Genomic DNA, 24,052 nt, shown 5'->3' with positions numbered 1-24,052 from the left:
GATTATCTTTTATCGGGTGAACGTTTGATTTATGATTTACAGGTTTTACAAAAAAAAAAAAGAAAAAAGAACGATTTAACACTGTCAAAAGTGTCGCGGAGATTGAGAAATTGGAGGACAAAGAGAAGGGGGAGAAAGGCAACATGTGTTGGCCCAGCTCTTTGTATCCTCCACATAATTTCTGAATGACTTTGTTCCAAGGAAAAGGGGGATGGTCGAGGATCGTGGTGTCAACACGGTTCCAAAACGTCGGTCGTTGACCGATCGTGTTGCAATGTTTTTCTAAATTAAAATCTCAATTTTTCATAAGCAACGTCAAACGAAAAAAAAAAGCATAAAAGACTGAAGAAAGAACTTGTAAAAAGTAATTCGAATTCCAATTTATTCGATTTTAGCGAATTAGAAAAAAATCTTATAGAACTTTATGAAAATGATCCACTAACGTGAAGCAATAGTTCACGTTCATTCAATATTCTTGTTCAGTATATTTAACTTTCATATATAACTCATTTTTCAGATTACAGATTGTGTATTTTGTGCAATTTATCGTGTACATATTTCCTAATAGACAATTAGAAATTCGATTATAATTCGATTCAGTACTCGGATAAATTTCGAGTTCTATTAACGTTTAACGTTTATAGCTCTGCATAAAAAACGAGTGGAACATTGTTGGAAAAAAATTGCACCGAAGTCTTATTACATTTTCATAAATAAATCCGTGATTTAAAAAAACGCGGACCTCGTTTTACGTACGTGCAAGACGATCGGTTTTATTTCACTTGTACGTGTGCCGCGGTGACCGAAGTTTTCAGCGCGGAACTACATTTAAGTTGGCAGATTTATGACGGCCGCGGAAATTATACCGAGATCGTACACAGCTCTTCGCAACGTATTATCGAACGGTTCGCGCGTTTTCACGCGCCAAAAATTTACAATAATAAATCTCTATCGGTATTGGCAACGCGTGAAAAATAAAAAAGAAAAAAAAGAAAAGGGGAAAAAAAGGAGACACAACAATCTATTATTTTTAACTTGCAAAAATATGCGAGGAGAAAAAGATGCGAACTCCTCTTTTTACCGAATCACTTTCACAACTTCTTTCTTTCATGATCTCGTACCCTTAATCCTGAAATATTATACGCACTGTAGTAATAAACTGTAGTACGGTAATGAGAGCTTGAATTGAAAATTTTATTTTTCCTCCATATTTCTATAATATTTAAGAAATCTGGTTAATCAATCTCTTTACGATTTAGATAAATATACCTAAAAATAATTTACAAATTTCCAAATTATAAAAAATATCTAACAGTTTAATTAAATTACTTTCAGATAAAACTATCAGAAAGTAAAGAAATAACTAATCCCTCTACGTTAACCAAAATTACGATATAATATAGCCAGAATTAAGAGTACTTGCGATAGAAATCCAATTCTAATTAAACGGATAAATCTTACCGATAATATGGTGGTACTTCTCGACGAACTGAGCGGTGCTTTGAATTCCCATTAGTGCCACGTCGATGTTGGGATACCAGGGTGCGGAATATCGTGGCTCCGTCTCGACGCAACTAACACCTGACATCTGCTCGATCGTCACATAATTTCCTTTGTTCTGCTCCTCAACCACTCAACACTTTTCCGGGAAGGGGGAAAGCCGAGATCGGATCGCCGATCCGATGTCCGACCATGCACCGGCTTCGACCACTTTCTCCACTGGGTCCAAGCCCAGAACAAGGAGGGAATTCGCACAACCGCGATAGATCACCTCTCCTCGTGAAGCACTTTCGATCTTGCGCGCCAACTCCTTGAGAATAGGTTCCGAATAGGATCGCACTTGTGTCTCTGGATCGTAAACGAGGCGAGTAAACGAAAATCTCTCTTGGCACACACAGGCTTGATCTCTTGCTTTCTCGTTACAGATGCGTTCTCCTTCTTCTCTTTTCTTTTCTTTTCTTTTTTCCTTTCTTTCTTTCTTTCAATGGATATATCGTTCACCACACCGTTTCCTGTAATTCAAATATTTGTGGTCAGACACACGGTTGAAACGCGATACTCCAATGTGCACGCGATTTAGACGGCTTTCGATCAACCGAATGGTATTAAATCGAGGCGGATCTGTTACGATCACGGATGCAAGACGTTATTCGTTTTATACAGAAAATTAAGCGATTTTTCTTTTTGTAGTTTTTTTTCGTTGTTGTAATGTATATACATACATTTGTGAAAGAAGAGTGGATCACTTTTTCTCGTTAACTTTCAAGGTAGAAGAATTTCTGAGCAATTTTTTTGCGAAGAAGAAAATTTACAACGAGTTTTTCAGTTAAGTTTTTTGCCACGAAGAAGAATAAACGTGGATGAATGAAAGATGGAAAATATAGATAGAAAATGATTATAATTTGTAAAAATATTCGTAAAAGAGTACACGAGAATCGTAAAATAGCACGCGCAGACTCGGCAAGAATAGAACAATATACAAACAGGCGGACACACGCTGCTCTGTGAAATTGACCAAGGCTAACATCCCGCTAACGATCAACGAATCCTTTTAAACACGAAATCGTTGCCACTTTTAGAATAATCATTGACGAAAAAATAGATGGGAGTTCTGATAAATATGATACGAGTTTGCGCAACGATCAACGAATCAAATCGTTGCTTATCCACAATTTGGAAAAATTTATTTTCCAAATTATCCTCGCCAAGATGTTGAAGCGAAAAGAGATACTTGATGAGGTGTTTTATGAGAATTACTACTTTTGATAAATTTGAATCAAGAAAGAACAACGTGCTGGATTTGAATTTGGTTGACTTGAAGTGGAAGAAGAATAAACTCGAATATTTGAAAAACTTTTAATTCTTATGAAACTTGAGAAAAATGATTAAAATGTAATGTTACATATAATGTTTCAAATCATTGAAATTCAAATGTAAATCTAAATTATTCATTCTGAATTATTCATTCAAAGGAAATATTAAATTTCTTTTTCAAGTGGAAACGTAGAAACATGGAAGAATCGCGTGCAACAATAAACAATAAGCAAGCTGAGGAAAAGAATTGAATAAGTCCAACACAACTTTCTTCCTTCCTTCGTTTCAAATATCCTAATTGCTTAAACTTCTCGCTGCTGAGTTCGCATAAATGAGAACGACTTCGAGTCAATTGACTTGAATCCAGCCGACTTGAGATAAATTCAACCTCATCTACACGAGCCTTTATTAACGTTCTCAAACTTCAGAAACTCGAATGCTTCTTTCCGATTTTCCGAAAAAAGAAAAAAAAAAGAAAGAGAGACCGTGTTTTCGACTCGGTCTTGTGCGTCGTTTCTCAAAGCGACGATATATTCGTCGAGACAAAGCGGAGGGAGTGGACAAGTTTGAAGAAAAACACGCTTGCGCCGTTTAATGAAGTGCTACTGGAAACATTGCCCCTTTGATCGCCCATTTGCACCGGCCATGCCTTTGTGTACAAACTCTAATATCGCCCAACGAGTTAATGCACAACGAGAAGCCTTCCTCCTCTCGCGAGGATCGCCCTTCCTCGTCGCCCTTTTGTCAATCTGTCGTCTCGCTTTCCTCCTTATCCCCATCTTATCCATGTCGTTGTTTCGTTGTACTACATTGTCTTGAAACAACGATACCAGGAATGAGAAAATGGTTTCTTGATGCACGTTGAACGTTCAGGGTTGAAATTCCATTTAACCTGGCTTTGAGGGATAAATGTCGCGCGAGTAAAGCTCGTGGTGGCGATGACGATATAATTGAAACGTTATGGTTTTGAAAGGAGAACGTGTGTTGAATGTAAAAGGTCGTGATGGGGATTGATGAAGGGAGTGTGTATACAATGGTAATTTTCAATTGCTTTTTTGGCTGCTCGAACTGATTTACAGTGGAATGCGAGGGATGGAAAAATGGGTTGAGACGTGTGAATATGATAAACTTCTCGAAAGCTATTTTTTCGTTAGATAGAGAAATGTTGAGAATAATGGAAAACTTGAGAAAAATAGAGTAAACTTTCTCTCTAGAGTAAAACTTTCAAAAGTTTTACTCTCAAATATATTAGTTCTTTGTTTTCAGAGAAAATTACATTAAAATGTTGAATTCGAAATTCGCGAATACTTTCCACGAAAGTGAAATGAAAGAAACACAAGTGAAAAAAGGACAACTTATAGCATTTGAAGAAAAGTGAATTACGAATTCGCATACAGTAAAAAAAAGGGGAGATCTGTTTGAAATATATTTGTTCTCCGGATCGATAGATCAATTTGATAAAATAAAAAAAAAAATTATTGAAAAATTATTAAGTTTGATCATACCTACAATGTATCATATATACTCTTATACTCATAGTCAACAGATATTTATTTAGTTTGAAATATGAATAAATAAATTTTATAGTTACAACATAAAGTTGACGTTTATTAGTCATCTTTATTATAAGAGAAACTATAGTATGTTTTAAACATTTTATTATACCTGAATCTATTTTAACCTTTTGAAAGATATACGTGCATATGCACGTTTATTTTTCGTTTAATTCAAGAAATATTTTGCGAAAAGATACGAAGATATAATACAAAGTACAATATTTGCATAAATACGCGTATATTATTTTTCTCAAACTTTCCAAAATATTTTCTAATATACGTGTATAATAATATCTCGTTCAATATTTGATTTGATTATTGATGAATTGAAAAATAAAATAAATAACACGACAATAAACATATCTTCTCCTGACCTCGATAAATTCGTCCCTGAAGAAATTAATAACTATTACGCTTTAAAATTAGCGAATGTCTGGCGACTTACGAACAAGAATACAAATAATTTATAATTCGATGTCGATTCTTCTTCTATGGTGCTGCATTGAAATTTTCTTCTTTTCAAGTTCGTATTCATAAAATAAAATCGTCAGTAAGGATTCATTTATTTCGAGCGCTGAATAAAATTTTGAGTAAACAAACTTCGGATCAAATTAAGTTTTACCACAACCTCTTTCGAGTAGAACGATCAACGAATTTCAACACGCTCGTAAAAAAACGATCATAGTCTTTATTAGTTTCATCATTTAATTATCTTGAAAACTGTACAGGCTGCGTATACAGTTTGTAATAAAAGTATTCGGTCACCCGAGTATTTCGTATTCATTTTCTAACATATTTTTCACGCTATTGTGCTATATCATCGTGAAGTGAAGTAAGTGAACAAGCGTATCAATTTCAGTTTCTTTTTTTGTATCTCGTTTATTCCACAACCATACTTACTGCCATAATACGTTTCTTCCCACTTAAGGCAATAATTTTTAGAGCAAAAAAGAATTCCAGAAAGTTGCGTAGAAATTTTATTGTAATAAAATACAATTAGAAATAGAATAGTTTTCCATGTAAAATATTAGAAAATTAATAAATAAGTCAAGTCTCCTTTACATACTATTTTATATATTTCTACTTATTTCACTTTTTCAATTAAAACTTACATAAACACTCTTCCATATGCTTGTTCCCCGCTAATTTCCTCAAAAAATAAATAAATTTCGAGCTACTTTCCCTTTCTTCGATTCACCACAATTTTCCACATCAAAAAATACATCCACAGGGTGTCCGAATACTTCCATCCAACCAATCCAACTCATGTTACCAAAACCCAAACAAATACATAACATACCGTTCGATTATTCCTTATTTTTCGACGACTCCTGCTCTTGTACGCAGTTGACACGGGAGTATCCCTTCAAGGAAAATCACCTTCTCCGTAACCTTATATCGCACGCACACCGGGCACAGCCGGTGAGCACGGCCGAGGTGTCAAACGTGAACTACGCGATATACGTATATACACACCGCGTATCCGTGAACTCTGCAATAAATCATCCGCGTGGAAGCCAATAATACATCACCACCGGCCGACCGGCACCACGTGTCACCTGGCATACAAACACAATGCTCGATCGAATTCAATCCATCCAACTGTATTCCGATCTTCCCTCCCCTCCTCCCTCCCGATATATACACTCTCTATGGTACCTTATATATATATATATATGTATATCGTAACACGCAACCTCGACGTTCAACTATATTAATCAATTAATTAATTAATTAAATCGCACGAGTAAGTGATAGAAATAAAACTATAGAGAAAGAGAAAGAGAGAGAGAGAGAATCGTGTGCACCGGCGTGTAATTAATCGCGACTATTAACGCTTCCTCTACGCTCCTACCGTCGAGCAACGAAGACGACTCGAGAGCCTCGCGTATAGCGCGACGATGAGGACAAGTGGCAGTAGCACGGTTGTTGCGAGGACGGTGCACGATCAACGACTGCTGAAAGGGAGAGCGCGCACCGACTGCTCGCTCCGATAGGCATTGGCACAGCGCTCAGACTCGAGCGCGAGCTTATTTTAAAACCGCTGTCCTTCCAACTCGAGCGACCTGCGGCCGCCACACGCTCAAACGTAAACCAGCCGAGGCGAGCCGCGCCGGTGTCGTGTGATCGGTGTTTCTTGGCAGACCGAGTGTCAAACGAGAACTGTCTGACAATTTCCACGGAAACTGGGTTCCTAACTGGAACGAATATATGGGAGGGGAAGGGGGAGAGGAAAGGGGTGACGTGTTAAATGGTGGTGAGGGGGATTTCGTGAGATTTCGAGAAACGCGATGATCGGAAGATTGATCGCTGAGAGGAGTTTTTGCTTTTCAATTATAGGCGAAGAATTATTTTATGTTTTATGTTTCGTTGAGATTTTTATACATGTATTAGATAGTATTCTTGATGCTTGTCGTTTTGTTCGAAGAATAAATCGGAAAATGATTGATTTGGATGTTATTTTCGTGATTAATATCCGACACTCCTTTTATAATTTTAATTAAATATTCGTAATAAATTACGACGATCCGACGAGAATAAAAGAATAATAAATTAAATTAAATAGAGATTTATTTTCTTTATTAAATATTGTAAATAATTTCTTCTCGTAATAATTTGTAAATAATTACCAATCTTCTTTGAAAAATTCTAAAAGAATTTTTTTCCTATCAGTGATTTAATTCGAAGGTCGAACGTTATTTTTTACATACTACGTTATATTGTTATACAATAGTAACTTATAGATAATTTTGATGAATAAGCATTTTTCAATACCTGGAATTCTAATGTGTATGTTAATCGTTTGTTAGATAGTAACTAAGTTAGAAACAATCATGATTCACGCTGTTCTTTTCCATGATTTTCATTAAAAAATTTTTAAAACGAAAAACTCTAATAACGATATACAAAAATAATAAATATTCAATACCTATTTATTAAAATACCTATTATTAAAATATTTACAGATAATTGATTTTTCATTATCCATGCTGAATAGTGAGAAATCATTCTCTTTCAAAAATTCTATCTCTACCGATAATAAAAATTCACATCAAATTTTCTTCAATTTCGAAATGAAAGAAGAAGTTAAAAAATCGTTCTACCTCAATGAGTCAATATCGCATGCACAGTATCGTATACATAAAACTATGTGTCACCTAGTATATACTCGAAACGTACGCAGTAGGCAGAAAGCGTGTTTTCTTTTTATGCAATATACAATTGTTTTATTGATCGTTCTGAATCAATTGTTTCGACCAACGCGGTAGTTGATTGGAAATAAAATTAACGACCTACATGTTGCTCGGTAACGAGTCACTGTTCGAATCCCAGTACCGATACTGTGTCATCGAATTTCTTGGCAGGCCTCGAATTCACGCGACGAAACGTGATGATTGTCAACGTGACGATGGCCGTTTGATTCTACAAACTGAGACCGATTTTCGGGATAGTTTTATTCGTAATGTTGCGACCAACGAAACTTTTTTTCCTTTTCTTTAGAAACGTTGATCCCTTTCGTGAAAGATCATTCATTTAATATAATAATGTATTTAATTTTTAAATCATTCGTTATATTCAGGTGTAATTGTTTTGAAGTGTGATAAATGGCGGTATTAAAATGCAACAAGTATTATGAATAATTTCAAGACATGTGATGATTAATAATAAATATTTGTTTATCGATAAAAACGATATATAAGCCTTCGAGATTCTTATCATTCTATACGTTCTACGCATAACGTAACGTATAAAAATAGATAGAGAATCATTCCCATCTTGCAATGCAACGGTTCAACACAAAATTATATGTCTTAAATTTAATCGCAATTGATCGATATCTTTTCACAAAATTCTACGAAAAACAATTCTTCGATATCAATTCTTCTAATCTAATCAAATCGAATTCAGCTATGGATTACAAATATATTCTACTTTATATTATTCCATAATATTATATCATTGTAATATTATATTCTATTATTACCAGTATATATCATCATATATACGCAACTATTATATTCAAGAAACCAGACACTTCAAATAATCTTCAGACCAAAGAATAAATTTTATTCTCTAAATTCAATTTCCTCATCTTTTCGAATAAAAAGAGAAATTCTTCTGCTCACATCCATCCACATCACGTCCCCACCACCAATCTCCAACTATCATTAACCATAAACGAGTAAATTTCACTTATCGCGCGTTTACACGTTTTACTCGCATTTAAACGTCCATATTTAGAAACAGTCTAATTATAATGAGAATATAGAAATAGCGTTCTATAATCGTTGGTACGCCCGCTACGCGTTATCTCGTGTAAACTGGCACCACTGGTTAGCCTGTCTTCTTGGCAGACGTTGTTATGCACGACATAACACGAAGCGCGAAGCGTGAACACGTCGGCGAAGGATCGAATCAGAAAATATCATCACTGCTAATATAAATAACGAAACGCGTGTCTGATACGCTTTAATCAAAATCGATCATTTTTTTTTTTTTATTTTTCTTCTACTTCTTCTTGTTCTTCTTCTCTTTTCGGATAGGAAAAGACAAGCGTTTCAGGCGTGTGTCGAGTCAAGTGGCGGGTAGTTAACGAGAATTTTGGCAGTAGAATTTCCGTGTAACGCGATCTTGGTCGATTTGTCGACAGATGCACGCCTAATTAAATTGAAAAATCGCACAACTTCGCGAGGAAATGGATCGAGGTTAATCGAGGAAGTTGTCGTGGATGGTTAATTTGTTGATTTGTTGATAATTTTTGAAGAGCAAGGATGAAAGAAGTGAGGATTTTGATAAATCGAAAGAGGACAGATGGACTCGATTTTTATGTACGTGGCAGACGTTTAATGTTATTTAATGGATTATTAAATGAAAAAAAAGTCAGTAAGATTCTATTTATAATCATCATATTTGAAAACGTAATGTTTTCTCTTTTTCTAGAAGAAACGAGAAGAGAAATTCCTTAAAACTAAAAATCTCTGTCTTTGTTCTTACAGAAATTTGCACAAAGAATGATGATAATATCACAGACATAAGATTTATAAAATGAAGTTGAATTAACTCAATAATCAAAGAATAAGAAGAAGCTGGCTTGTTCCAAGAAACGAGAAGAAATCTTTCCGAAATTTATTTTCCTGAAATAAGAAAAATATTGACCAAATACCAAAATACAAAATATTTGTACATACAAATACTTAGAATCGAACGAATTAATATCCAAGTTTACGGGATACTCCAACATCCACACTTTATAAAACGGACAAATTGACTTGAGTTACATCTTCAAAGACATCGAAATTCACGGAATCTCGCTTCTAAAATTAAGAACGCCGCCACCGTTCAACAATTCGAACGAGACACGTTCGAAAGATTGATCCCTCACGTTTTCTCTAAAACGTATTTCCGCGCAATTTCGATCATTGTTCTCTCTCGCGGTGCAACAACCCTAAACCTCCTCGAGTTTAATTCCTTTATCCTGGTTCGTTCACCAGAGGTGGCCTAGGTTCGAAACTAAACCGATATATCCATCGTATCCGACTCTATGATGGAGGTTGAAAGTTTCCTCGAATATCCAAAAATTCCGACAAACGGACACGTCGAACCCGTGTTCCAGGGATTTTGAACAGGTTTATATCGGTATATTCGCACCTAACCAGCCGCTTCCCCGAACAAAGAATCTGAATCAGTTCTCTTCTAGTCGCGGGAAACCGGGCGAAGCTCGAGAATATCTTCTCGAAACGGTGAACGTTCGTGCTAATGGCCACGGCGGAAAATATCGAGAATTCGTCCTGGAACGAATGAAGTTCTTTTTTTGCCGAAGAGTAACTACTCGGAAGGTATCCTTGGGACTATATTTTGGATACCAAGAGACACGTTAAATAGATCTTAGGGAGTTGAAGAGAAAGTAATACGAGTTATAATTGTAACCGTACGAAATGCGAGAAATCTTGTTCTGGAAAATTAAATTCGTCGTTTACTCGGAATACATGCTTGGGGATATTTTGGAAATTCTAACAATAGACTCTAGATGCAGTTATGTAAATAATAAGTTTAAAAATTGTGTGTTATTATATACGAATTATATTTGGATTCATTTTGTGTGAATGTAAATTGAAAATTTAGTAGAAGGAAGTTGTAGATACGTATTTTGCACTTGTATTACTTCAAATACGATTTTGACGATTATCTATCAACAAGTCCAACGTAATATTCTAGGAATCATTTCAGTTCGTTGACTCAATAAGGACAGTACGTGCCAAGAATATCTAACATTACTTTCCACAAAAACGTTCCGACGAGTTAATGTAACCTGAAACTAACGATAACTGGAAAATCAGCATTCGAAAACTGAATAGCACAATTTTAAATTTTTATTCACAAAAAAAAAAGAAGATGCTATAGAAAAGAAAAAAGTACAAAATATTCCATGCATTGTTATAAATTCTAATCCTTTATCGATTGCAAAATTAATTTTCATTTGGAAAAGTTTATAAATAAAATTACAATAAAAAAAAGAAGAAGAACAAGACACAAAGTAGCCAGGATAAAATATAACACGATCTTCATTGATTGGAAAAAAAAAATGCGCTTCGAGGGTCATTATCCACGGGAAAAATTGAATCGAAGGGGAAAGCGTTTAAGAGGGTCTGACATTTATGCGCGTGAATCTCGTGGATCTTGAGCGATGCTAAAAACACGAAAGAAACAGAGTCGAAAAAAAGAGGAATCGCGACGAATTAATTTGACAGGACGAACGCCTGTAACGATGCAAAACAGTCACTTTACGTCCAGAGGAGAGGATCTCTAATGATCCACTGTACTTTACGCCAAAAATTTTGCGCATCGGATCGCCTCATCCTCGATTCCCTCCTCTAAATCAACAGTATTAAACGGGTGTCGCTTTTAAATCTCCCAACAAATTCGCAAACATCGGTGCAAATGTTTTACTGGGACAAACAAGCGTAATTCTTGTCCTAAGTAACAATAATAAGCGACTTGTGCGAAACGAGGAAAGAAGAGAAATGCGGGAAGTTGGTAATTCGAGATCTTAAGATTAAGTGGTTTATTTTACAATTACAAAATATGTCTTATAATTATTAAATAGCTAGAAATTGTCTTAATCTCTCCCATAATATATGTAATGTAAAAATACAATAATATAATAATATAAAAATGAAAACTTAAGACGAAGAATGTATATATATGTTCAAGAATGAATCCTAACTTTAACCAGGGGTTAAAATTCAAGAAAAAATTAATCAACCTCTTTAGATATAGAATAATTAGAAGTAAGATTAAAATAACATTAATTTATCCACAAATTTCCTTCCTCCTTTCTCCTAGCAAAGAAAAACGTAATTCAACTATATAATTAATCGCTTTTCATAAATTCTTAACTTCGCGGCAAGGATATTCTTACTCCGGCAATAAATTAAAAAAGAGAAACAAAACACCATCACCGTCATACGAGATCACATTATTATTTTCGCCGAAGTAAAACAAGCTTGATCCACCCCCATAAACTCATCCAAACACAACACGCACGACACTTTCCAACCTAAATTAATCGCCTAAAATTCAACGGATAAACGTAAAACGAGAGTGGCAAACTGGAATGATAAGTAGGAGACCGCCATGCGTCTCAGAGCGGCTTAATCGCAGCCAGTGATAAAACTATCAAGGAAGAAGGACGCGTAACGACTTTGTCAAGACTTTCCTCTGGCGAGGAAAAAAAATGGGGGGGATGGCCTTGACGTCCAGACTTATCTCCTCTCCCCTTAATTCTCCCCCTTTTCTGCACGACGGAGAATCCAGTTCCGTAGACCTCATCTCGCGAATTCTCTTCCCCGGTGAATCCCCCTTCGAACTCGAGCGGATATTTTTGCCGGTGGCGCGAGTGTCGCGCGGTGTCGGTCGAAAAGTCAAAACACAGGGGCCCACCCTATATCAAACGTTTAATTGGACGCTACGTAAGCCGAGCAAGAATGCGAAACGCCGTGTGTATAAATTTAATGAGACGCGGCTGTGTGCCCCTCCTGCTGCTCTCCCCCTTGTAAAACTCCAGTGATTTTTAATTTAACGCAGGGACCGCGCAATTTGTCTCCGGGGCGAGAAATCCTGGTGAAGTCTTCCGATCGAAAAGAACGTGGATGATGAAACGGAAAGAAATATAGCAGGTAGGATTTTGATTAATAGTTTGGATAAATGCTTGGGTATTTTTCGTTCATCGTGTCATTGTGCAATTATGGATAAATTAGAATGTTTTTTGTACGAGCTTCTTGATTTCTGTCAAAAGATAAAAGATGTGTGCGTTTAGGAAATGATAAAAATAAAAGATAGGAGGATAGAATTTAGATCTCGAGAGAAATATTTGGAAACGACGTTTTTTATAGCGAATAAATTTTCTAGAATCGAGTAGAATCGAATAGAATTAATTTCTTATTGATTCATCTTCTATAATTATAAGCAGACTCATCTATTTTTATTTCGTTATTTTATAAGTGCCTCGTCGTTTCAATTTTCACAAATAATTGGATTAATTTTAATCGAAATTACAAGTTGATTAGTTTCTTAAAATTTATCTTTTTCGCAATTGTAAGATAATGTGCAAAAGTTTGCAATAATAAAGGAAAGGATAGTTTATTGGAATTTTAACTAAAATTAGAGCTCTCACAATATTAGATCTTCTGGAAATCATCTCAGTTACGAGATAATATCGAGATCTTTTAGAGACAATATTAGAATTAATGGAAAGGGTTTTCTAGAAGGGAATAGAAATTCGTGCTAATGAATGGTAATGGGTTCGCAGCTATTTTGACGGAGTTCGTCCGCTTCCTGCTTGAGAGATGAGTAGGCGACACTCGGCCAGACCGCTATCCGTCTTGTTCCTATACGATTTTAGTTTTCCAATTGCACGGATTTCTGGAAGATGCGTCACGTCTGATTAACGACGCCCTCATACTTGGAATACGACCCTACTATCGTACCACTGTATTCTCTCGATCCACTATGAATCACCCCCTCGTTATATAAGTAAATCCATCATTAATCCAAAAAGAAGTCTTTTAATGTCTCGTGATTCTTCTTTTCCAACACTTTATAATTTTTATCACAGTACATCGTTCGAAAGTAAAAGAACTTTCATAGATAACTTAAGAGATGGATAAAACCCTTTCTCTTAAGAAAAATTTTCTACGAGATTTAATTTTCTTCTAATTCCTTTATTCTTACAAATTACAATACAAGTTCAAATTTATATTGCTCTTAATTAAATTAAGAATCTGTCAGATCCTTCTACGATATGTAATAAATCTCGAATTTATCCATACGTTCTTCTAATTCAACAACAATCGACAAAGATCAAAGAGATCATCAAAGAGAAAGACGGGGGAGCTTAAAAATCTCAAATGGGAAACAATGCACGGATTAAGTCGCAACCCGCAATTTTCTTTGTCATCGTGTTTCCATCTCGGTCCATCGAACTTTTTTTTTCCTTTTTATTTTTTTTTTCTTCTTCTTTTTTCTTTTTTTACCCTTTCGTTGAGTCACGCTCGGAGAAGAGAAGAACGAAGAGCAAAAGTAACGTAAGTTAATGTCAGTAACGCCACATCTCCCCGCGACTTGGGGTTGCCTCCACGTGCGCTGCATGCACTTTTGGTCAGGATCGTCGTTGTTTCCTTGCCTTTATCCGGCAGCAATAATTCTTTCTCCTTCTCCTCCTCTCCCCCTTCTCTCTCTCTCCCGCGAGAAATTTACGGCACGACTGTTGTCAACGATTTTTATCGGCTCTGTACGCACCGATGTCATCCCCCTATTATTTTTTCACACCCCTCCTCCTTCTCGCCTCTCTTCGATTTCGTCTTTTCTTCGAGCTCGCGAACAGGGGCAATTTTAAGAGGCCAGGAACGAAGAAATATACAGTTCGGTGATAAATTTTATTGTCATAGTGGCTGGCGGATTTGATCATCCTCTACTGCTTTTTAGAAGAACTTTGTCTCTTTGGGGTTGGAGAATGTTTCCTTGAAATAATTCGTCGTTATCGTTTGTGCTCATAAATCACGAAAAAATAGGATATAGTTAGATAGATTATTAAAAGAAATTATAAGGAATCGAGAGAAATAAAATTAATATATCAATATTTAATTATTGTGTGGATTCAATTTAATTGGATCGTGATGATATAGTTTCATTTAATCCATAATTGCAACGAATTATCGAAGGCTTAAAATCCATAATTTTAAACAAACTTAACTCTTAATCCGAATTAAAAAATCCTCTTTGTACAAATGAAATCACTTTCGTCTGAAAGTAAATATCTGGAGTGAGATTGATCTTCAAATGTTTTCATAATCGCGAAATTCGAGCAAACGGGATGATTAATCGATCGAAAAGAGGAAGAGGTAGTGGATCGGGAGACGATAAAATTTCCTCTGAAACAAAAATATACCACTTTATTCCAATAATACGACCCCTGTAAATTTCAAAAATCACACGCCTCGAAACGGATGAGATAATTAAGAATCAACTGTAAGAAGATTTCGTATAAATCTCGGATCATGATGGAAAATGGAGGAAGTTCGTCTGGGATAAAATCAGAGCCACGGGGTGGTATATCGTTAGAAATCGGTGGCCTCGAACTCGTATCCCATTGGCTGATTGTCGGTGTACGACGAACCGAAGAATTAGTGTTCGCTCGTCGACGAACAACCACGTCACGTTTCTATTCCTGGCAGCGTGGACGCAGCGATATCTTTAGAGCAACGATCAGTACAGTCCGTTTCCGAGCTTTCCTTCCTACGGGACGATACGGGCTGGCCAAAGAACAAACGAAGACACCGGCGAAGATGATCCATTTCCACCGATAACCCGTGGCCCACCGTACGATCCATCCCCAAATTTCTCAAGCAAAATTGATTTTGAACAGATCTGTGGATTTTTTGGTTTATGATATTTTTCTTTTGTTGTTCGTTTATTCGACAATTTTTCTTACCTTATCCTAAGCTTGGTCAAAACTTAAATTCCTAAATTATTTAATAATGTGATGAAAAGATGGTAATGATTTTAACGATTTTTGAACGAATAATATTAAATTTCTTATCTCTAATCTCACACACAAATATTTGAGAGAATTAATTATTTGACTCGATGAAATTTCAAGTTTGGAATAAATTAAATTTCCTTAGATAATTCGTAGAAAAATTACAAAATAATAGTGAGACGAGATTTCTATTTCGATCGTAAAGGAGGGGAGAAACTGAAGTTCAACCTCACCTTTAATATCGATTCGCGGGAAATTCGTTGCAATAATTTATAGGAGAAGGAAAGCTTAAGGCGGCCTGGTGATCGAGGATGGTCATCGAACGAATCCAAGATTCGAATGGAATACTCTCGTCTCGTGGCACGAAGAGACAGCGCGGATTCCGGAAGCGGAGTGGCCGAACTTTCGTATCTTGAAATAAAGCTAACACGTCTTGTACTGTCGATTGCAGTCTAGCCTCCTCGTCGAACTATCTGTTGGTCTTGGAATCGGGCCAATCATCGTGGAAAAGAAGGGGGAGAAAAAAGGACAGGGGCGAGAAGAAGATCGATGGCGCGCAAGAAATGGAATCTCGTAAAAAGAGATTAGCGAAAACGTTAGAATGAAAATCTGTATCTCGTTGAAGCGATATACGAAAAGAAGTGCAAAAAGGAGATAGTATATCCGTAATGTTTCTTTCTTTCTTTTTTAATTAATCTTTTTTAATTCGATATTTGATTTTTGTCAGTTTTTAAAAAAACTTGTTTCTTTGGAGAATAATAATAATAACTTCTATTGAAAGTGGAGCCAGGCCAAACACAATAATCGTATACGGGCGGTGCCATCTTGCGTGCCACCTTTGTTCGTACGTAACGAGTGAACAGTATCGGTCTACGATTATTTATTGGGCCAAGTTTATTTGAACAACGGACGTTTCCAACTTATGATCATACGCGCCACGATTTTATTGTTCCTTTCAAGGTGGGGGAAGTTATACGACACCCAACATGGCTGTTTGTTTCGAAACCATCTCCGAAACCAAACTGAAATTATCGAACTCGAGTATCGATAAATTGCTACGACGAGATACGTGTGAACGTCGTCAAAGTTCCGCCCGACACCGTCAATTCCAAGTTTAACCAAAATTCTTCTCAATTCTTGCTCTCTTCCGCAAACCTTCGATCAATTCCTTTAAAATGAAATAGATACGTAAGAGAAAGTATGTACGAAAAATATATAAAAGAAATAAAATACAACAAATATTATAAAATAGAAATTTAAAAGAGAAACTGTGGAAATGTGATTGATGAAACGTGGAAATATAAATTGGATCGTTCAAAGTTCTCACAATTCGCTGAGACAATTTCTATGAAAATATTCAACAGAGGAAATGGATCGATGAAAAACAGATATTTCCCAGAAGGAAAACGATCAAATCAATAGAAAATGATTCGAGGAAATTGCGAGGAGAGCAAAGAATAGGGAAGAATGATATCTTAATAGTTTAATCATTAGCAATGGATGATAAAAACATATACTTCTCGTCGAAATTTCGTTAGACCGAGGAAAAAGATAAAAGATAAAAGATAAATCTACAAGTACTTCGATAAATACTTCAATAAATAAAAACCTGCGCGAAAAGATTAAAAAAAAAAGATGGACCAATATCTTACGACGTACAAAAAAGATTATCCGTGGCCCGCGACGAGGATCAAACGGAAACCAACCGAATTGGATGAATACGGTGCATGCAAATGCCGCGATCTTCCCCGAGAGATAAAACCCCTCACTCATTGCGGCGATGATTACGATTGGAGCCGCACGGGTCCCATGGGACGGCTTCTCGATCCGAAGCTGTACCCTGCAAAGACTGGGCCGCATCCGGAAACCGATGTCACGAGATTCGACCAGCCGGCCGTGTTCATGAGAAAGGTAAAAAAGAAAAAAAAGAAAGCGGGAAAGTAAAAAAGCAAAATGTTGTTGCAATTGTTACGTTGTTGAAACGATCGTTTCAGTTAGAGGAAAAATATCCTAATCTGTACGGAATTCTGCAGACAACGCCCATAGATGAAGTAATCAGACGAGTCGATCAAGATCGGTTAAAGACGACTTATCAGTTAGATTATTCTGAGAGAGGTAAATTATTAATTTTATGAAAAATAATCGGGATTTATTCTTTTTTTAACAAGAAAAGAAATAAATCTGATTCGGACGTAAAGATTGAAAACGAGAATTCTATCGCAATTTTCTGTATTTTCGTGAGAAGAAAATTTCAAAAAGTGTATATGCTCTTGAAATTAACGAATTATTTGTTAAAGCCAAGCCACGTTATCGAAAAATTAATATTTTAATATATCGTGTTAAACGTTGCAGCGGCTAGAATGATGGAAGAAGCGGAAATGGGGCCGTGCAAGATACCCAAGGAGGAAGAAAAGGACATAGACTGTCGGCCGTACGCTCGGCGACCCAAGATCAAGGTGAAACACGATGATGCGATAGAAAAAGCGAAGAAGAAGCCGAAGAAAGCGATCGAGGACGAACAGGAAACGCGATTAGCTCCCTGGCGGTCGGAATACCAAGAAACGATCAACAGATTAGGCCAAATGATTATGAAACACAAAATTCACGGCAAGAGTTCGGTTGGGCCGACATGGGCGATGGCCGTCTCGTAAAAATTAGATTAATTGTAATGACGACGAATAAACCACGATATTCATTCAAATAATATCGAGTATGTATCATTTGTTTTCTTTCTTTCCCAAATTGAAAATAAAATTTAGAAAAAGAAAAAAATACCTTCGAATTAACGAACGCTTCGAGCTTCGTAAATTTCGTTGAAAACAGTAATTATCATAATCGAAAACGTTATTGTGAAGTTATCAGTTCGAGAGATACGTATATATTTGAAAATAGTTTTGAAAGAAGGTTGAAGTTGGTCGATAAGCAATAAGTGTAATTCGCAGCATGGAAGATAGAGAAATTACGTAAGATTTAGAGGGATATATAGCGCGATTCAAATTCTGCGTGAAAATGCATAAAATATTATAAAATTTCTATCGACGATGCGTTCCACGGATTGAAATCGAAAAATGACAACCTTGTCTCCAAATCATACCCGTGGCAAATTGACCGACGAGTAAGTCCCTCTATCATAACCTGAAAAAAAAAGAGAACGCAACAAGATTTAAATCCAATCCGACTCGATCCACTTTTTTCGTTTATACGAATTATACGGATCGAATCGTATTATCCGTGCTTCCGTGAAATTTAAAGGTGGAATCGAAGACCGATGGACGATCGTCGAGAAAAATCGTCTCACACGGCAACTCTGACAGAGAATAATTGGAACAAAGAAATGTATCCGAATTCGGCACGTTATGCTAAGAATACGAATAATTACGAGCAAGAGTATACCAACGAGCGCGATATCCAATTTCCTGAAGAGAGGTCTTCCGTTGAGACTGTTACCGAGTTGGAGGAAACTGCCATTAATAAGAATAACGTATGAATAAACATCGTTTATTTTAGCAACTTAAACGCGTGTGTGCGTGTGCGTGTGTGAGTCGAATTGTGATGTAAGCAAGTAAGTGCCAAAAGTGATAATTTTTAGAAGCGCAAGTGGTTTTTCTCTTCTCTTTGCTTTCGAATATATAACACATAGAGAGAATATTCGTTGGACAACTTTTGGAGATGAGAACGAATACGAAAGTTGGCGTGTAAGAAATTTCGATCGAGGCTTGTTAATCGTAATTAGACTGATATTAGATAATGGTAATAATACAAAATATTCAAAGTGTAGAAAGAAGAAATTACGTCTGTACGAAATCTATTTCATTCATAAAAATTCGATTTTAACACAAAAATCCACGTGCAACATAGCCTCGATTAATATTTTTGTTTCACTAACTTTTGTATTTGTTTCAGCCTCTAGAAAGATATCGATATATCAATTCGTTGCCTCGTAAGAATATCTTTGAAACGTGGATATCGGAAGCTATTTTACGAAAGTGTCGATAATTCTGCCCATTTTTATCACAATTCACACGTAAAAGCTTTGGAAAATTGTCATACATTTGATTGTCGCTATGAATAATAATTACTAGAGATTACAAATTACAAAAATTTACGAACTCGTATCACCCATAATACTCTCTTCGAATATGATGAAACGTATACTCGTGATTTATTAAAAAAAAGAATCATTTACTAATATATTCCGTACAGTTTCATCGTTACTCAGAAGAAACGACTTACCCGAAACCCTTGCCGAAACATAATACCGCCCTTCACGAGAAATATCAACGATTCAACGATTACTCGGAGTATCGGATGCCAGAAGCGCTGAGCGCGATGCAAAAATTGCAAAAGCTGAAGGAGTTGCAGATGAAACGGGACATAAGCGAGAGATACTACACCCAAGAGATCAAACGATTGATAGGGGAATATTATTTCGGGCCGAAAATTACATCCCCCTCCATTAGATCCGCCGGAAGATTGCAAAGTTCCAGCTTCCATCCGTCTTCGGCAGATCGATTGAAACACGTATCTAATATATATATATTACTTAAAACTATTTCTCGATAAAGTATTCAATCTTTCAGTCGGTTCCAATGTTAAAATATTAAAAAAGAAAGTTTGGCAAGTGAAAACTTACCAAGCTTTCCTTCTAACGATCTTCGCTCGGACGAAGAGAATTTCTTAACTTGATAACGGTTGGCAAATAAAAGGAAATCAATAATTATGATCGATTTATTAATACTTTTCCAAATTGATCAGAGCCTGGAACCGTGCGGCACAATGACGACGATCACGCGGTTGGATTGCGGTTGTATCCAAGAGACTACGAGGCCAATTTTCACGACTACGAAGGGCCGCGTCCAAAGGAGGAATTGCACTCTGTCCCAGGAAGAGAAGCTTCTCAAATTGATCTCGTTGAATCCGCAGGAGCACCTGTTTCCCTCGTTGGAACAATCGAAGGACAGATATCGCGTGAAATCGAAGAAACGATTGAATCCGCGGTCGCATCCCAAGATTCCTCCCGCTGGTGATCAAGAATTCGAGGCAGAGAACGAGAAAAAGACCGAGGAGCCGGAATCAGAAATTGTCGAGCACGTACCGAGAATATCTCCCCAACGAAAATTCAGCGACACTTCGGCTACTTCTTATTGAAACGAAAATTTATTTCTTTTTTTTTTTTTTTTTTTAAATCATACGAATCATACTCCGTACATATACAAATATATATATATATATATGTATATATAGGCGTATAATCTCTAATGTTCTTTAAACGATATGAAATTGTCTAAGAGTACATCAATAAACGAATTCAAGAAAACCATTGAACAATCATTTGCGTTAAACATCAGAGCGTAGAATCATGGAATCAGTTTCGATAAATTTCAGTTAACCGGGCAATTTATTCGATGATTAAAGGTCAAAAATAATTCTCTAAATTGCAGGATGAACGATTTAAGGCTAACTACCGATTCCGTAATCGCACACATAGGTATCACGTTTTTAAACGCTATACTCCACTATGCGCTTTACAGAGCTGTCGCAGCCACGATCATGCTGATCAAAGAGACGATATTTTGGTTGTTCCGGAAGGTAGTGAAATTTCGTAGTGCGACCACCACCAACGAATCGGCTCGATCCCCGATGTCATGTAACGTTTAACGTTTATATTTCGAGGATTAAATTTTTGGTAAGAATTTTAATCGAGATCAAAAATTTCAAATTTCCCCGATAATAATTTAAAAATAATTCAATCCTCGCGATAAGGTTAACTCTTATTGCGAATATTTTTTTTCTTTTTCTTTTTCTTTTTTTTTTTTTAAATAAGAAGGAATATTAATCTCGAGAAGAGAGAAGAAAATTTTGTTAACTCTTTTTTCCTTCTGATTTCTTTTTAAAAAATGTAAAATGTGAAACGCGTATTGTGTAAACGGATTCAGTGTGTTCAAGCAAATTTTCTCTCGACAGAGGCCTATGTAAATTCTGGTTATTTTCTCCGACTCGTGGCAAAATTACCGGTTACACGATGAGCAGCGCATTGGAAAATTTCGTCACCACCACCCATCAGGATTTTAATTGGCCGTATCCGATACCCCTTGTTGTAAAACCGGCCCAACCGCCGATGAACACGGGAATTCGATTATATATGCCTAGAATCGATCCTGAAGACTGTGCTTGCGACGAACATGGCCAGAAAATCGACAAAATCAGGTAGAGATACTACAGTACGATCTCATAATTTATATAATGAAAAAGAATAATTTGAACTAAAACTAAATCGATTGTACACATCTCAATACTCTGTTCACGAAGAAAAGTTAATTTAAAAAAAAAAAATAACTTGATCATCGTCATCATAATCAGATACAAATACCTAGCCGATAAGGAACGACTCTTTTTGGATCAACTGCAAAAAGTGAATCGTGAAATGGTTAATCTCACGTCAGCTATGCTAGATGATAACTGCAATTCGATGGATGAGACGATGAAGAGTGTTTATAAAACGGATTACGCGAAAAGAGGTAAGGAATGATCGAATGAACGGATACGAGGTTCAGTTCAGATAATTCAATTCGATGAAATATGAATTTCAGGATTGCCCATCAAAGAGTACAGACAGCTGAAAGCTGCGGTCGATTCGGCTTACTGTTCACCGTTTCCGGAGGAAGCCACCGAGATAAAAGAGGGTTACAGAGATCCAACGAGATTTCGATATACGGCCATCGAAAGACCACATATCCAGCCAGCAAAAACGATCACTTTTTGCCAAGGTATCAGATATTTTCGAACGTACCTTCGTTTTTTTTTATGTATCCTCGTCCACGTGAAAAATAAGGTGAAAACGTATTTATAGTTCCAGAATTGTTCTCTGTATGGGAAACACCTTTCACCGGTCGTTCGGAATATATGGATACGTTTAGTAAAATGGGTTTAAGCAACATGAAAAATCAACAACAATACCTAGAACCGCAACCTTCGTCGAGAAGAAGATTAGGAGATTGCAAATTATAAAGTTATTTCATTATGAGGAAAAAAATGTTTCTCTTATCCAAATGTCGAAACTGTCCATTTACAGAATTAATTATATAAATATTCGATTGATTAACAAAAAAATTTCGTATACCATCCCTTGTCCGGAATATATTCTCCTAATACTTTCTTTTTAAAACCATATTCTTTTTTTTAATGCATAAGAAATGATTTGACGAAAAATTTGATGCATTACATTAAATTTAAAAAAAAAATCTACTAATTCAATTCATAGACAAAATAATTAGTTTAGGAGATATTTAATTATCTTTGAAATGTCTGATATTTTTTTTTATAGAAAATTGATAGAGATAATATCGATTTATGCTTTAAAAAATATCTAAAGAAATAGAAGTTCCACAAGATCTTTTTTCCTCGCATCCTCCTACAAAAAAGATAATAATATTAAAATAGATTCGTTGAAATTATTCAATGTTTATTTAAAGCAATTTTTTAATATTATAAAAAATAAACCAGATATTCCAGATACAAAATTATATGAGATGCTGAATTAACAGAATTATTGAAAAAAGACTAGAAGATAGTAATCCTTATTATAAGACGTAAGTATGCAAAAATGAGTATCCTTAGAATTGAAAAAACTATTAAAAAAAATGAATCCAAAAAAAATGGCTATTAATTGATATTTTACATTTTTAACATTTTTTCATTTTATTTAATTCTAATTATTAAAAATAATATACTGTTTTATTTATTTATGTATTTATTATGGATATTATTAATTATTATTTATTTTCATATAATTATGTCTTTAAAATGTTATATTTTAGAAATTAAAGAAAAAATATATATATATCCTATATTATATAAAAATTAAATAAAAATACAAAAATATATTCTATAAATTATATATATAATATCAAATATAGAAAAATTAATTTATCAATAGATTAAATTAGAAAATAATAAAGATAATCACATAACGGAGCCATTTAAATGCATAAATATAGACAAGGAGAGTAAATGACGAGAAAAGGACAGAAATAGTATAAAAATATTGAAATCAGCGCCATCTTCAGAGTGCCGCAAATGAAACTCATAAAGTAAGGATAGAAGATAATTAGAAAAGGATAGAAATAGAGTACAAATCGACATGGTGGCGCCATCTCTCGAGTATTTCGAAAACTTTCCATCAAAGTTCTCTTAACACTCAAAAGATGGCGCTAAGTGTCGATTCTTACTCTACTTTACCCTATCCTTCGAAAAAGTGTCTTTGATGCCCGAGAGATGGCGCTAACGGTTAGTTCTTATTCTCTATCCTTTTCCTACTATCTTCTATCCTTTTTATTTGTGTTTAATTTGCGGCACTCTGAAGATGGCGCTGATTTCAATATTTTTACATTATCTCTGTCCTTCTTGCAACATTTGTTCTCCTTGTCTAGCGCGTTCTATTTGATTTTAACGCACGATCATATGAAATATAAATCGAACATACTTTTATCATTTATATTTCGAAAACAATGTATTTTAATCTTTAATAGAGGTAACAAAAACTTAATATCATATAATTTTAATAAAAATAAATATAATATTAATTACAAAATTATTTTATTTTATTTTAGTTTAAAATCAATATTTATTTTATATATTGTATATT

General features: G+C 35.4%; 2 protein-coding genes and 1 long non-coding RNA gene across 3 annotated transcripts; 2 read left to right on the top strand and 1 right to left on the bottom strand.

The window, feature by feature from the left end:
• Positions 1-13,570: 13,570 nt before the first annotated feature.
• On the bottom strand, positions 13,571-15,879 carry LOC133665723 (uncharacterized). The gene is made up of 2 exons (XR_009828972.1): positions 15,642-15,879; positions 13,571-14,389 (listed from the first exon to the last, which is right to left on the bottom strand). It is a non-coding gene; the product is annotated as an uncharacterized LOC133665723 (long non-coding RNA).
• Positions 15,880-17,043: 1,164 nt separating this feature from the next.
• On the top strand, positions 17,044-18,116 carry LOC107996710 (uncharacterized). The gene is made up of 3 exons (XM_028666249.2): positions 17,044-17,319; positions 17,403-17,523; positions 17,761-18,116. Exons 1-3 carry the CDS (start codon positions 17,044-17,046, stop codon positions 18,057-18,059), a joined length of 696 nt encoding a protein of 231 aa, XP_028522050.1. The 3' UTR covers positions 18,060-18,116.
• Positions 18,117-20,569: 2,453 nt separating this feature from the next.
• LOC107996718 (uncharacterized) lies at positions 20,570-22,458 on the top strand. The gene is made up of 5 exons (XM_017054893.3): positions 20,570-21,094; positions 21,373-21,615; positions 21,769-21,926; positions 21,999-22,175; positions 22,259-22,458. Exons 2-5 carry the CDS (start codon positions 21,431-21,433, stop codon positions 22,414-22,416), a joined length of 678 nt encoding a protein of 225 aa, XP_016910382.1. The 5' UTR covers positions 20,570-21,094; positions 21,373-21,430; the 3' UTR covers positions 22,417-22,458.
• Positions 22,459-24,052: the final 1,594 nt, after the last annotated feature.

Source organism: Apis cerana, linkage group LG2 (assembly GCF_029169275.1).
Source record: "Apis cerana isolate GH-2021 linkage group LG2, AcerK_1.0, whole genome shotgun sequence".
NCBI lineage: Eukaryota > Metazoa > Arthropoda > Insecta > Hymenoptera > Apidae > Apis > Apis cerana.
Note: the sequence above shows the minus strand (reverse complement) of the source record. Positions and strands in the feature narration are given on the sequence as shown.

Coding starts and splice junctions, on each gene's coding strand:
- LOC107996718 (XM_017054893.3), top strand. CDS start 21,431: ATGAGCAGCGCATTGGAAAATTTCGTCACCACCACCCATCAGGATTTT. Junction 21,616..21,768: donor CAGAAAATCGACAAAATCAG/GTAGAGATACTA, acceptor CATCATAATCAG/ATACAAATACCTAGCCGATA. Junction 21,927..21,998: donor AACGGATTACGCGAAAAGAG/GTAAGGAATGAT, acceptor TATGAATTTCAG/GATTGCCCATCAAAGAGTAC.
- LOC107996710 (XM_028666249.2), top strand. CDS start 17,044: ATGGACCAATATCTTACGACGTACAAAAAAGATTATCCGTGGCCCGCG. Junction 17,320..17,402: donor CGGCCGTGTTCATGAGAAAG/GTAAAAAAGAAA, acceptor CGATCGTTTCAG/TTAGAGGAAAAATATCCTAA. Junction 17,524..17,760: donor GTTAGATTATTCTGAGAGAG/GTAAATTATTAA, acceptor TAAACGTTGCAG/CGGCTAGAATGATGGAAGAA.